Source organism: Dasypus novemcinctus, chromosome 18 (genome assembly GCF_030445035.2).
Source record: "Dasypus novemcinctus isolate mDasNov1 chromosome 18, mDasNov1.1.hap2, whole genome shotgun sequence".
Lineage (NCBI taxonomy): Eukaryota > Metazoa > Chordata > Mammalia > Cingulata > Dasypodidae > Dasypus > Dasypus novemcinctus.
This window is the reverse complement of record NC_080690.1, coordinates 66,312,187-66,324,521: the sequence shown is the minus strand read 5'-3', so window position 1 is coordinate 66,324,521 and position 12,335 is coordinate 66,312,187. Positions and strand designations below refer to the sequence as shown.

The 12,335-nt window shown below is 61.7% G+C and overlaps 1 protein-coding gene across 2 annotated transcripts in view; it reads right to left on the bottom strand.

The window, feature by feature from the left end:
• Positions 1-8,970, bottom strand: part of MARK4 (microtubule affinity regulating kinase 4) — a 31,877-nt gene extending 22,907 nt beyond the window's left edge. Inside the window, exons 1-6 of one of the 2 annotated variants that reach the window (XM_058280425.1) lie at positions 8,627-8,970; positions 4,423-4,623; positions 2,295-2,348; positions 2,083-2,131; positions 1,303-1,368; positions 1,155-1,225 (exon numbers count right to left, since the gene is read on the bottom strand). In XM_058280425.1, coding sequence (XP_058136408.1) covers positions 1,155-1,225; positions 1,303-1,368; positions 2,083-2,131; positions 2,295-2,348; positions 4,423-4,623; positions 8,627-8,677 — 492 coding nt within the window. In that variant the 5' untranslated portion in view covers positions 8,678-8,970. The remainder of the gene's footprint in view (positions 1-1,154; positions 1,226-1,302; positions 1,369-2,082; positions 2,132-2,294; positions 2,349-4,422; positions 4,624-8,626) is intronic. The other variant, XM_058280426.2, reaches the window with a different exon arrangement.
• Between the last annotated feature and the right edge of the window lie 3,365 nt (positions 8,971-12,335).

Sequence of the window (12,335 nt, the reverse complement as noted above, 5' to 3'; positions counted from 1 at the left end):
TTAATTTAAATTTTAATTTATTTATCCCCGCCTTGTTGTTTGCACTCGCTGTCTGCCCTCTGTGTCTCTTTGCTGTGTGCTCGCTGTGTCTCCTCGTATTCTCTTTAGGAGGCACTGGGAACCGAACCTGGGACCTCCCGTGTGAGAGAGAGGTGCTCAATCCCTTCAGCCACCTCTGCTCCCTGCTTCGTTGTGTCTCTCACTGTGTTTCCTTGTTGCGCCAGCTCATCGCGCCTGCCTGTCGCACCAGCTTGCTGTCTTGCTCGTCTGTTCCAGGAGGCACTGGGAACTGAACCCGGGACCTCCCATGTGGTAGGCGGGAGCTCAGTCACTTGACCACATCTGGTCCCCCTTCCTATCGCTCTTCACCGGCGAGCTTTCTCAACTACAAATCCAGTCATCCTTAAAACACTTTACCGACTTCCTGTCTCCTCAGCCCTGCATCTCCATGACCTTGCGCCTGCTCCTCCTTCCAGCCCCTTCTTTCCCTCCTCAACCGCTCACAGTCCCTGCCGTAGCCAACTGTTCTCGGTTCCTCCAATTCTCCGTGTTTTCTCTCACTCCAGGACCGCTGAGCAAGCACTTCTCTCTGCCAGAACGCTCGCCCCGTATCCTCTTTGCCTTGCTCTTACTCATCCTCTGTCTCAGCAGAGATCCTTACCAGAAAATAACCTATAATCTCCCAAACGTGCAGTAAGTGTTTCCATCACAACTGCCCAGACTTACCTACCTACCCACAGGCCCCTCCCACCTGCACACCTGGGCTGCCATCTCCTACCCACGCCTACACACCTAGATACCTGAGCACCCACGGATCTGCTTCCCACCCACCTTCTAATCCACACTCCTCAGTGCCCTGGCACCTGCATGCCCTCTCATCCACACACCTACACACCTGCCCACTTGGGTACCTGGATGCCTGTATGCCTTGTCCCCACCCACCTGGGCACCTGAGCGCCTCCACACCCTCGTGTCTGTAGATCCTCACACCTGTGCACCTGCACGTCCATGGATGCCCACTCTGCACCTTCTCCCCCACCCAGGCTTCAGTCCCACCCGTCACCGGACCACCCAGACCCACAGCCAGCTCTCAGCGCCCTCCCCCGCCCCAGGATGGAGGCACAGCTGGCCCTCACCTGTGAGCTTGACCTCACCTGTCGGAACTTGGCTCGAGCTTCCTTTTCCTTCATGCGGCCGTGCGACACGAGGTAGTCAAACACTTCTCCTGCAGGCAGAGGCGGGCGGGGTCAAGGTGGGGTGAGGGGTGGGGGGTGCGGGGTGCGGGGAGGGGCGGGGCCTCACCGGCACTTGCGTATTCCATCACCAGGTACAGCGTCTTCTCCGTCTCGATCACCTCGAAGAGCTTCACTGCAACAGCCAGGCCGTTAGGTGGGAAGGGAGCTCCCCATCCTCCACCCGTCATCGGTAACTAAGTGGACACGCCGCCCCTAGCACACCCTCACTCGAGGACCCACCATGGCTCCCTACTGGTGGCAAGAGTTTTCAAACTCCTCGGCCCTACTCTGTTACCTCTTCCGCTTTCTCTCTAGAAGGTCAGCTGACACCTTGACCAGGAGGCCAGGGATTTCTGTCCGTTTTCTTCACCACTATGTCCCTGGAGCCTGGCACATAGCGGCCACTCAATAACTATTGACTGAGGAAGCAGATGGACGGATGAATGAAGGCTGCAGCCATGCCCAGCAGGGCTAAATCTTGCTTCTCTCAGGAGAGACCTCTCTTTCCACTCTGCCTAACGGTAACAGCGGCGAGGATGAAATTGATGATGAAAATAACAAGCCCCGCTCTGACAGCTTAGCCCTGCGCTGAGCGTTTCCATGCACGACCTTATCCACACCTCACAATGACCTTGAAGAGACCCTCTTATCACCCCCATCTCCAGAGGAGGAAACTGAGGCTCAGGGCGGTGAAGTCACCTGTCCAAGGCCCCACGGCCAGCAGGCGGCACCGCTGCTAGAGAGACCGGGTCTCCTATGACCGCTGGCCCCTCTTCCCCCGGCGAGCTCCTTCCTGCAAGTACCCAGGGGTGCCCTGCCTGCGAGCCCGCTCCCGTCCCCTCCTCACCGATGTTGGGGTGGTTTAGCCCCTTCATGATGCGGACTTCTCGGAACAGCTGGGCTCAGCCAGAAAGGAAGACAAAGAAGGGTGAGGGTGGCTGGTTTCGGGGACCCTCTCCCCTACCAGGCCTCGGCAGGAGGGTGGGAGGGATTGGCGCGTCACCATGCTTTACCGGGGCCCTTGTCTCCCCCCCCCCACCCCCTCTCCCTGGGTCTCACCTTTTGCAGGCTGCTGGGGTTCAGCTGGGTTTTATCGATGATCTTGATAGCGACCTGGAAATAAGAGAAGGGCGGGAGAGAGGGTGGAATTGGTACCACTGGCCTCCAGGCTGGGAAAAAAGGACCCCAACTCAGACCACCCCAGAATGTCCTTCTCTCGACCCCTCACAGAGCCCTCAATCTTGGCCATTGCGGGGGTGCGGTGACCCAGGCCTCAGGACCTTTGCACATGCCGTCCCCTGTCCCTGGTGCTTCCCCTACTTCTGCAGGAAGCTATTCCCTATTCCATGGGGGGCTGGGTGAGGCTGTGTGGGGGTGACTGAGACCTCGAGGGGGCCTCTTTGCCGGGGCATCTCGGGCCGCTTGTCCGTCACGCATGTTTTGAATGCATGAACTGTGGAGTGAGAACTACTAACTGTAGCTAACAGTCCTGTGCTCAGACATGCCAGCTCCTGGTTTACATGCATTACAAGGGAGAACTCATCTCGTCCTCCCAACAACCCTATGAGGCAAGTGCTAGGATTATCCCCACTTAACAAATGGGGAAACCGAGGTACTGAGCCAATCGGCCCCTTGGCCACGGTCACATGGCTAATAAGTTGTGGGCCAGGATTTGGACGTATATGTCCTGGTAAGAGCCTGCCTCTTATACTTAAAAATAATTTTTTTGGGGAAAGAATGCTGAGGTCGTAGGAGAAAAGTCAGAATGTTGTTGAGCTCTCCTTACCCTTCCTCTGCATTTAGTCAGGTCTTTATTTTGAACTACACACTGAGGACACCTTAATTTTTTTCAGGGGTAAGGGGCCTGAATCCAGACCGAGATCTAAAGCTTTCTCAAAGGGTCTTGGACTCCCCCCAGTAACCCACAGATCCACTCACTTAGAGAATTCTCCCCGGGAAGGCCTCACGCCCTTGGAAGCCCCTAGAATCATGGACAGGATCCACACGTGGGGAACAGCGTGTTTTTTTGTGGGGGAGAGGGTCCCTTAGCTTGCTTCATATTCTTACAACCAGCTTTTTGATTTTGACAAATGCTTCTTTTATGCCAGCATTGAGACAATCATATGGTTTCTCTCCTTGAGTCTGCGAATGTGGTGAAGTACATGAATAAATTGTCCATCGGGAGAGAACTGTGCATTCCCGGGATAAGCCCAGCTTTGTCACCACATAGCTTTCCTTAACTGATGTGCGGATTCTATTTGCTAATACTTCATACATTCCCAAGTAAAAACCAAAAGAAAAAAAAATTCCCAAGTAAAACTGGCCTATAATCTTGTTTCTTGTCATGGTCAAACTAGTGTGTGGAATCCGTTGGCCAGTGGACCCTCTTTCTTTCGTCTCTGGAGGAATTGGCGTTATACGTGCATGTTTGGTAGAATTTGCCTGTAAAACCACTGGGGCCTGATGTCTTGATGGAGACAGCGCTGGCGGAGGGGGAGCTGGGAGGGTCCTTCCAAAGCCTGAGAAACTGCTCCAGGCACTTTCTCTAAGGCTGAGAGTGTGCGCACGGTATGTGCGCGCATGGGGTCCGTGTGTGCGTGTGGTGTGGGTGGTCCGTGTGGTATGTGTGTAGTAGTCTGTGTGCATGTGGTACATGTGTGCTCACGTGTGGTCCGTGTGCACATGCATGTGGTACATGTGTGTGCCTGCACACCGAGGAATCCCGAAACCAGCACCAAGTGTTTTCATCACGTGTGAGCTAGAGGCACTGTCTCCAGCGCACGCGGCTGGCGCCGGCCCTCTCTGCAATGGTCTTTTCCATCCTTCTTGGGATCCGAGCCCACCTGGGAAGGGTGGGGGAGTGGGGCAGGGGCGTCCCCGGGAACTCGGGAACTCGAGGCAAATATGCGCGGGCTGTTCTCGACCTCGCCGGAAGATGTGGTGGAACACGAAGCCCTCCCTGCAACAGGGAGGCGGCCCCGGGTCAGGAAAAGGCCTCCCCGATGCTTAGAAACAAAGCGCACGGCCCTGCGGAGACTTCCTGACAGTTTCAGGGACGCCCCACCTCGGGTCTCTTCTCCCAGGGGGTTGTTCTGGAAACCTTGGGGGCGTTCTGGCGAGAGTCGGGGACCTGCCCGAGGTGTTGAGGCGGCCTGGGGCCCCCGCGCGGGCTGTGCCCCCCACTCACCTCCCGGCCGGTGAGGATGTGCCGCGCCAGCTTGACCTTGGCGAAGTTGCCCTTGCCAATGGTCCGCAGCAGGCGGTAGTTGCCCACGTGAGGCTGCTCCTCGGGGCAGGACGCGATGGAGTTGCGGCAGCGGGCGCCCAGGGAGCGGCTGGACCAGGACGGCCCCTTGTCCGATGAGCGGCCGCTGCCCAAGGTGCCGTGCTGGGGGGGGAGGCGGGCGTGAGCGCGCGCGGTGCCACGTGCTCGCTCCGCCCGGGCAGCTGGCCCGCCGTGGCCCCTTTGAACCACGACGCCTGGGCGTCCCCGCCGCTCTCTACAAAGAGACGCTTCAAAGACAAACACGCCTGGGCCCTGGGCTGGGGACCCCTCGTCCCCTCTCGCTGCAGTCACCCTGCCTGCAACCTCCTTTTCTGGGCCCTCGAGGCATCACCGCCACAAGATCTTACTCTAAATGCCGCAGTCCCCAGCCCCGGTCAAACTCCGATGTGGACTCGAGGCTCCCCCCTCAACCACAGCCTCCCCCCACCATGCCCCCCCCTCACTGCTCCCAGCACTTGATCACACCCATCGCTGTCCTCACTGCAGCCCCCAAATCCGACTCCACATCCAAATCCCCACCTTCACTGCCCCTAAAGCTGCACTCCAATGCTCGCTGCCCCCAGTTCAAACACTTCCCACTCCAGGCACCGCTGCCTGGCTCCTGGGGAGACACTGTGGCTTGGTTCGTGCCCTGCCCGCCGCCTCCCACGGCCACCCTGGCTGTCCCCGACGTTCTGTCCCTCTCGCCTCTCTCCCCTGCAGGTCCCCTGCCTGCTCCAGGCTGGACAGTCCTGACTCTGGGTCCCAGGGGCCGCCCCCATTCAGCGCTGGCCCAGCGGGAGGGCGGTGACGGGACCAGCGCCCCAGGTGGCAGCAAGGGCACGAAAGGAGCCGCGGAAGACAGGAGGCTGGGCGGGGGAGCTGGGTGCCCGGGCCGCCACGTCACAGTGACGAGGACCAGCGCTCGGCGAGCATGGGCTACGCGGGCCACCCACAGCGACCCACCCTGGGTGCCCTTTATCACCCCTGCTCAGAAGGTGGGGAGGCCCAGAGAGGTGAATTCATTTGCCCAAGGCCACACAGGCTGTGAGTCTGAGACCTTCGCCACCACCCACGTGGCCTCCCACCCCCACAGTATCATTTCCTTAAGCAGCGCTTGCGACGGGCCAAGTCCTGGAAGCACCCCCCACAGCAGTCTGATTGAGGTGGCATCTACACCCCCATATTCCAGGGCGGGAAGACTGAGGCTTGCAGAGGGAGGTGCTTTGTCAAGGTCAAACAATTCGCTCACAGGTGGCAGCGGCCGCCACTGCTGGGGTCCCGTGTGGCCCCTTGCCCTTGCCCGGGCCTCCAACGGGGGTCTGACCACCACACGTCCTCCGGACAGGACCGCCAAGACCGGCTAAGCGGCCGCCCGAGGTCACAGGGCAGATGGTGCCCAGCCAGGCCTGCGTGCTCCCGAGGGCCGGGTGCTTTCCGGGGTCCCACCAGGCTGCTCGCAAGCCAGGCTTCCCCCCAGGAGAGAGTGCGGGGGGAGGAGGGGGCAAGCCTGGCCTGATGAGGGCTTGGAGAAGCATGCCCGTCAGGGGGCCCCGGGGACCCACCTGGGGGTGCCCCACTGCAGGCAGTGAGGCTGGGGGACCCCCTGCAAAGGGCTGCTGGGGCAGTGAGTGACAAAGCCCCCAGGGGCCGGGGGTGGGAGCTAAAATTGGCCGGCACCACCAGCTGGCCCGGCTCCCTCCTGCCCGGCTGGCGCCCCAGCACCCTGCCTGTTGCTAGGGAACCTGTGCAGAGGCTGGGGTGGGGGCCCTGGAACCTGGGGTGGGGGCGCGTGACCCCCCCGCCATGGCGGCTGTCATGGTCACCAGGTGGCAGGGGAGGGGGCTGCCACGGGGACCTGGAGTCCAGAGGGAGAGAGGTGACTCCCTGCCCCCATCCCGGGTCCAGCAAGGAGGTTTGACCCAATAGAGCTGGTGGGGGAGGGACGAGCCCTCCTCAAATCCCCACTCGGCACAGATCTTAAGAGGAGAAAGCCCTCTTAGGAGCCCATTTAACAGGTGAGGAAACTGAGGCCCGGACAGGTGAGGCCACCCAGGCAGGCAGGGAGAGAAAGGAGCTGCGAACGCAAGCCTGGCTGAGCCAGTCAAGCCAGCACCATAATATCATCCCACGGGCCTGTGCGCCGCTCACTCGTGTAAACCCTCTCAACTGTCTCACTCGTGTAAATCATGCTGCCTCCTTCAAGCATCCCTAGCAGGAAGCCGCTACCATCGACCCCATTTTGAGATAAGGAAACTGAGGCCCCGAGCAGGGAGGGGACCTGTAGGTTCACGCAGTCACCCGAGCCTGGCTGAGAAGCCGTGGCTGACTCAGCCCCACGTCACCGTCACGGCTCCCACCTGTGGAGCGCTTCCTCTGTGCCAGGCTCACCTGTCTCATCTCAGAGGGGTTAAATGAGCCTCCCCATCTCCCAAGGCAGGAAACCGAGGCTCAGAGAGGGAGCACCAGTTGCCTGAGGTCACCCAGCAAGCTGGCTGGCCGGGCCAGGCTTTGGACCCCAGGACTGGACTCCCTTGCACTTCCCGTGGTGCCTGGGAGAAGGGGGTGGGCAGCTCATCAAAAACTCCAAAGTGATGATGGGGGGGTCTCTGTAAAGGGGGACCCAGTGGGACCAAAAAGGACAGAGATGGATGTCTGTGGCAGGACTGGGAGTGGGTGGCGGGGTCCCGGCAGGAGCCTAGGGGCAAGGGGCAAAGACCACCGGGGAGGGCTCTGGGATTGCTGGTGTGAGGGTCTCTGGAAGGGTCAAGTGGGGCCAGAAACATGGGAAAGGGGTGGAAGTCTCCCAGGGATCGTTCTGGATGTGGGAATTTGGGGGAAGGGGATTTGGCTGGGAATGGGCAGGAAGGGACAAAAAGCCATGGGGGCTTCTAGGAAGAGGCCTAGGAACCAGAGAAGAGTCTGGGGTCCTGGAAGTCCTGCGGAAGGGGCTTCCTGTGCAACGGGTGGCCCAGAGGAATCAGGGTGGGGTGTGTGGGGGGGGAGTGTCAAAAGACCTGGACATTTGTAGAGAAGCTTCCAGCAGACAGACCCCAAAAAAGGAGGGCTGCGGGCCAGGCGGGCTCAGCGGCTCCTTCTGGAAGAAGGGTCTGGGGCCAGGCCTGTGGGCTGAGGGGTGCCTCCCAAGAGGCGCGGAGGCTGCCCTGGGAGGCCCGATTCCCTGCTGGGAAGGTGGCAGCCTTGGGGCAGAAGGGGGGGGGCTGGGAATCCAGGGGAGAGATGGTGCCCTGAGAGCAAGGGGCCCAGTGGGGCCTGGAGGGGGTCGAGAGGTTGAGGATGGGGGGGGGGGGCCCGAAGCTGAGGAGTCTCTACAGGGAGGACGAGGCCTGGAGGCAGACGGGCCCAGGAACTGGAGGCCGGGCGGGGGGCCTGCCAGGTGGAGCCCAGGGCTCCCCGGGAGAGGAAGAGGCCAGCGAGGGTGTGTCCGGGTTGGGTCTGGGGGCCCAGGGTGCTGGGAATCCTGGCACAGGGCTGCTGGGAAGGTGCCGGCCGGGCCTCGGGGTGGAGAGACCTTGAACGAGCCAGAAAGGCCCTGCGCCCGGGAAAGGGGGGGAGCGGCTTCCTGTGCAGGGGTGTCCAAAGGGCCGCGAGGATCCGGTCCTAACAAGGGCTTGGGAATGGGAGGAGGGAGGTCCCGGGGAGCCGGGCCCCCAGGCCCGGGTGGGAAGGCCCCGGCGGGAGGCAGGACTGCCCAGGCCTTCTTGGGAGAGGGCCGCCTGGGCCTGGGGGGTCAGGGGCCCTGCCAACGCGGGAGGGAGCCGGTAGTCGGGTGCCGGCGTCCGGGAGGGGAAGGGGCTTTGAACCAGCCGGGAAAGGGAGGGGCTCGTGGAAGGCCGGGGAGGGGGCTTCCTGGAGGGAAGAGCCCCGAGCGGAAGCTGCTAGAAGGGGATGAGAGCGGGGTCCCGGGAGAGGGGCGCCCCCAGGGGTCGGGCTGGGCTTGAGGAGGTGGGGAGGGCCGAGAGGCCTGGACGTCCGAGGGGGGGTAGGGGCTGGCTCGCGGGGCGGGCCCGGAGATGAGGGTAGGGGCTCGCGGGGCGAGGGGCGCGGTGAGGCGAGGGGTTCGGCGGCCCGGCCGGGGCTCCCCAAGGGGCCGGGCCCCACTCACCGTGTCCGAGTTCCGATCGTTGCCCGGGGCCAGCGCCGTCCGCGAAGACATCTTCTCCTGGTCCCTGGGGGCGGCAGCGGCCGGGCGGGGGGGGGCGGGGGTCCCAGGGTCCCCTCTCTTCCCCTCCCCCCCCGGCCGGCCTGGGGGCACGAGCGAAAGAGCTGGGCGCCGGGGACGCCCGGGTTCGCGCCGCGGGACAGGGGGCAGGGCGGGGGAAGGGAGGGGGCCCCGACGGTCCTAGTGGCCCCAAGCAGTGCGGACCCCGGGCGTCATGGGGGCGCCGGGCGGGCGGGCGGGCGGGGGCCGGGGAGGGGGCGCGGAGCCGGCCCGGGCGGCGGCGGAGGGAGGCGGCGGAGGGGGGCGGCGGAGGGGCCCGGGAGGAAGGGACGTCAGGGGGCGGGGCGGGGGCGGGGCCGCCGAGACCCCGCCTCCCGCCGCCCGGCCTTAAAGGCGCAGGCCAGGCGCGGGGGGTGGCTCCGGGGGCGGAGGCAGGTCGGGGCGCGCCGGGCGGCGTCGCGTGCCGACAGCAGAGGAAGGACCCACCGGCCAAGAGACAGCGCCAGAAACGCCAAGGCGGAGCGCCGGAGACGCAGAGCAAGAGTGAAGATGACCGAGAGGGAGAGGCAAAAAGAGACGGGGAGACAGAGAAGGAGAGACAGGCCGAGAAGCGGAGAGACAAAGAGACAATGAGAAAGGGGGGAAGCAGGGAGAGAGCCGCACCCCGAGAGAGAGACCGAGCCGACGCAGAGACGCAGGAAGGGAAGTGGGGATGAAGAGGGAGCCGGGCAGCCCGCGCCCCAGGAGGCGCGCCCCTTCTCCCTCCCCGCTCAGCCTCCCCGCAGTTCTGGGCCCAGGAAGGCCTCGGGGAGCGGGAAGGATTTGGGGGGCCGCCGCAGAGCCGCGGACCAGCCTGGCCAGCTCCGCTGCCCTCCAGACCCTGAGGGTGGGGGCTCTGGTCTCCTCGGCCCCGCAGCTGGGGTCCGAGGACCCTCCCAGCCCAGCGACGTGGCCTGGGGCGGGAACTTGCCCTCCCCAGTCTCGAGAAGGCGAGGAGACGGGCGGGCGCGCGCCACCTCCTTGGCAGGGCGGGAGCGGAGGCGAAGCCACCTGCGCAGGTGGTCACGGGAGGGGCGTGGCCCCTCTCCAGATGGGCAAACTGAGGCCAGAGGGGGTAAGGCCTTCTCGAGGTCCCTTAGGCCAGGATGGGATGAAAGGAAAAGAGGCAGGAGGGCAGTGCGGACCCCTGGCCCCCGGGCCTCCTCCTGCCCTACCGCCTTCCCGAGCCTCAGTTTCCCCTTCTGATTAATGGGTATGATGATACCAGCAGTGTGCTGGAGCCGATCACGAAAGCCAAATATTAAAGGCTCAGGAATTTGGGGAGCTGGTTGGTAAACGCAGTCATTATGAATAAATTATGTAAACTTATAATTGAATAAACCGTATAGAAAACGAAGTTAGTACTTAGGGCGTCTGAATTCTTTTTACTACAGTTTACTCTGCTCTTGTGGGTATTTACGTCTGTTGGAGCTGCATGGTGGAATTACTGTGTAAGGGGGGCTACAGGGCATCTCTTCCCAACACCGCTTTAAGGGGTGTCACCCTGGTGGCTTGAAATTAGCCCTGGCGGGAATATTTACACCATGGCAATGGGCAAATGCTGCAAGTCAGGGCTCCCGCACCCCCACCCAGAGCCGGCTGTTAAGCCACCTACCAGCCTGCCACTTGCTGATACCGTCGGCTACATGGAGGTTTCCTCTGGGCCGGACACTAGAGACCGTGGTCATCAACTCCATCTACAGACGGGGAAACCGAGGCCCAAAGAACAGTGGTGAACAGCATGTCTGGGATTCAAACCCACTGCCCCCAAGCTCCAGAACTTGGGCTCTTAACTATTATGGCTTCCTGTCCCTGGAATAATAATAGTCTCATCCTCAGTCCACACCAAATCGAGAATATGTAAGTAAAGTGCTCCCAGAGCCAGGGTGACATTATCATCACCGTTTCAATTACTCAGCAAATGGGACCCGAGGAGTCTCAGGGATGGTGGGAGGCAAAGAGGGAGGAACTCAGGATGGCATTCGAGCACCCTGTCGTCCTACGGGCTCTGCGGGGTGAGGAGCGGAGCCTTCGGGTGGGATGGCTGAGCTGGTGTCCCCTCACCCTTTTCCGGCTCTGGCGCTGGGAGCTGCGGTTCTCACCTGCACCGCGCGGGGGCAGCAGATCACCTCCCTCGCCGCACACCCAATCTACTTCCGGCCGCCCTCCCTCCCCCCACCCCAGCCCTGTCCCTCCCCATTTCTCAGATGCTGGGACTGAGACTTCAAGAGGCGACAACATGGATGAACTTTGAAAACATGATGCTAAGTGAAAGAAGCCAGACACAAAAAACGACCGATTGTATGATTCTGTTTTGGAAATGTCCAGATCCGTAGAGAAAGACAGTGGATGCGTGGTTGCCAGGGTTTGGGGGGAAGAGGAGCTGGGGCAGTGACTTCCAACGGGTCAGGGGTTTCTTTTTGGGGTGATGGAATGTTCTGGAATTAGATGGTGGTGATGGTTGCACAACCTTCTGTTTATACTAAAAACCATTGAATTGTTCACTTTAAATAGATGAGTTTTATGGTCTGCGGATGAGATCTCAACTTTTAAAAATTAAACTTCAGAGAGAGAGGGAGGGACTGGATGATGTCCAACAGGGGTCGCAGCCCATAGTGGCCTCAAGGAGCCCCCTGGTCACGCAGGCCCCTGCGGCAGGGGCTGCCCTCCCGGTCACTGCCCTGCGGCCCAATCTGGGAAATCAGTCCTAGAACCAAGGCCTTCAGACCTTTGACTGTTCTCCCCTGGCCCACCGCCCCCAGCCTCCACTCTGTGCCTTATACAGCCCACGCTCCTGCCGGGCGGGGCCCTTGCCCCCAAGCCCTGCCCCGACCACAGCGCTGACCCCTGCCCCGAAGCGGCCCGCGCACCGTCGTCACTCACCCCGGCCTACGCACCTGGGCTGCGCCCGAGCTTCTGGACTGTCCCCCAGACCTAAAACCCAGCCTGAAACCCTCAGCCCCACCTCCAAGCCCACCCAACACCCACCCCGTTCCCGGCCCCAGCCGCCCCTGCCGTCTCCATCACCAACTTCCACTCCACGGGTAAGTCCTTCTGCAAACCCATCTCTGCTCCCCGGCTCTACCCCACCCCTCCTTATGCGTTCTCTTAACAGTCTTTCCCAGGCACCTACTGTATACCTGGCACAAATCTGGGGATATGGAGATGAACAAGGAAGACAAAGTCTGTTCTGATGAACTCACCTTCTGGTAGGGGAGTCAGAAAACCTACAAGGCAGGTAATTTCCGACTGTGGAAAGTGCTATAAAGGAACTGACAAGTCAGGGTGTGGCTCCCGAGAGGGGACTGGAGGGCAAGCAGAAGTGCTTTCTGGGTCGGGTCAGGACAGGCCTCTCTGAGTGGGGGACACTGGAGACCTGGATGGTATAAGAAGGAGGAGGCCACGCAAAGGCGCTGGAGCAGGGGCTTTGAGGCCGAAGAGAGTGCAATGCCTAAGCCATGCCCAGCGCCACCCCTGGGGCCCTGGGTCCAGGCTCTGGGCCCAACAGAACCTTCCTTGATCTCTTGGTCCCTCAGCAGGGAACCCCGCGAGAGGGGTGTACTTCTGTGTTCCCGCTCACGGCCCCCGGGCTTGACCAGTCTGGAGAGTGGCT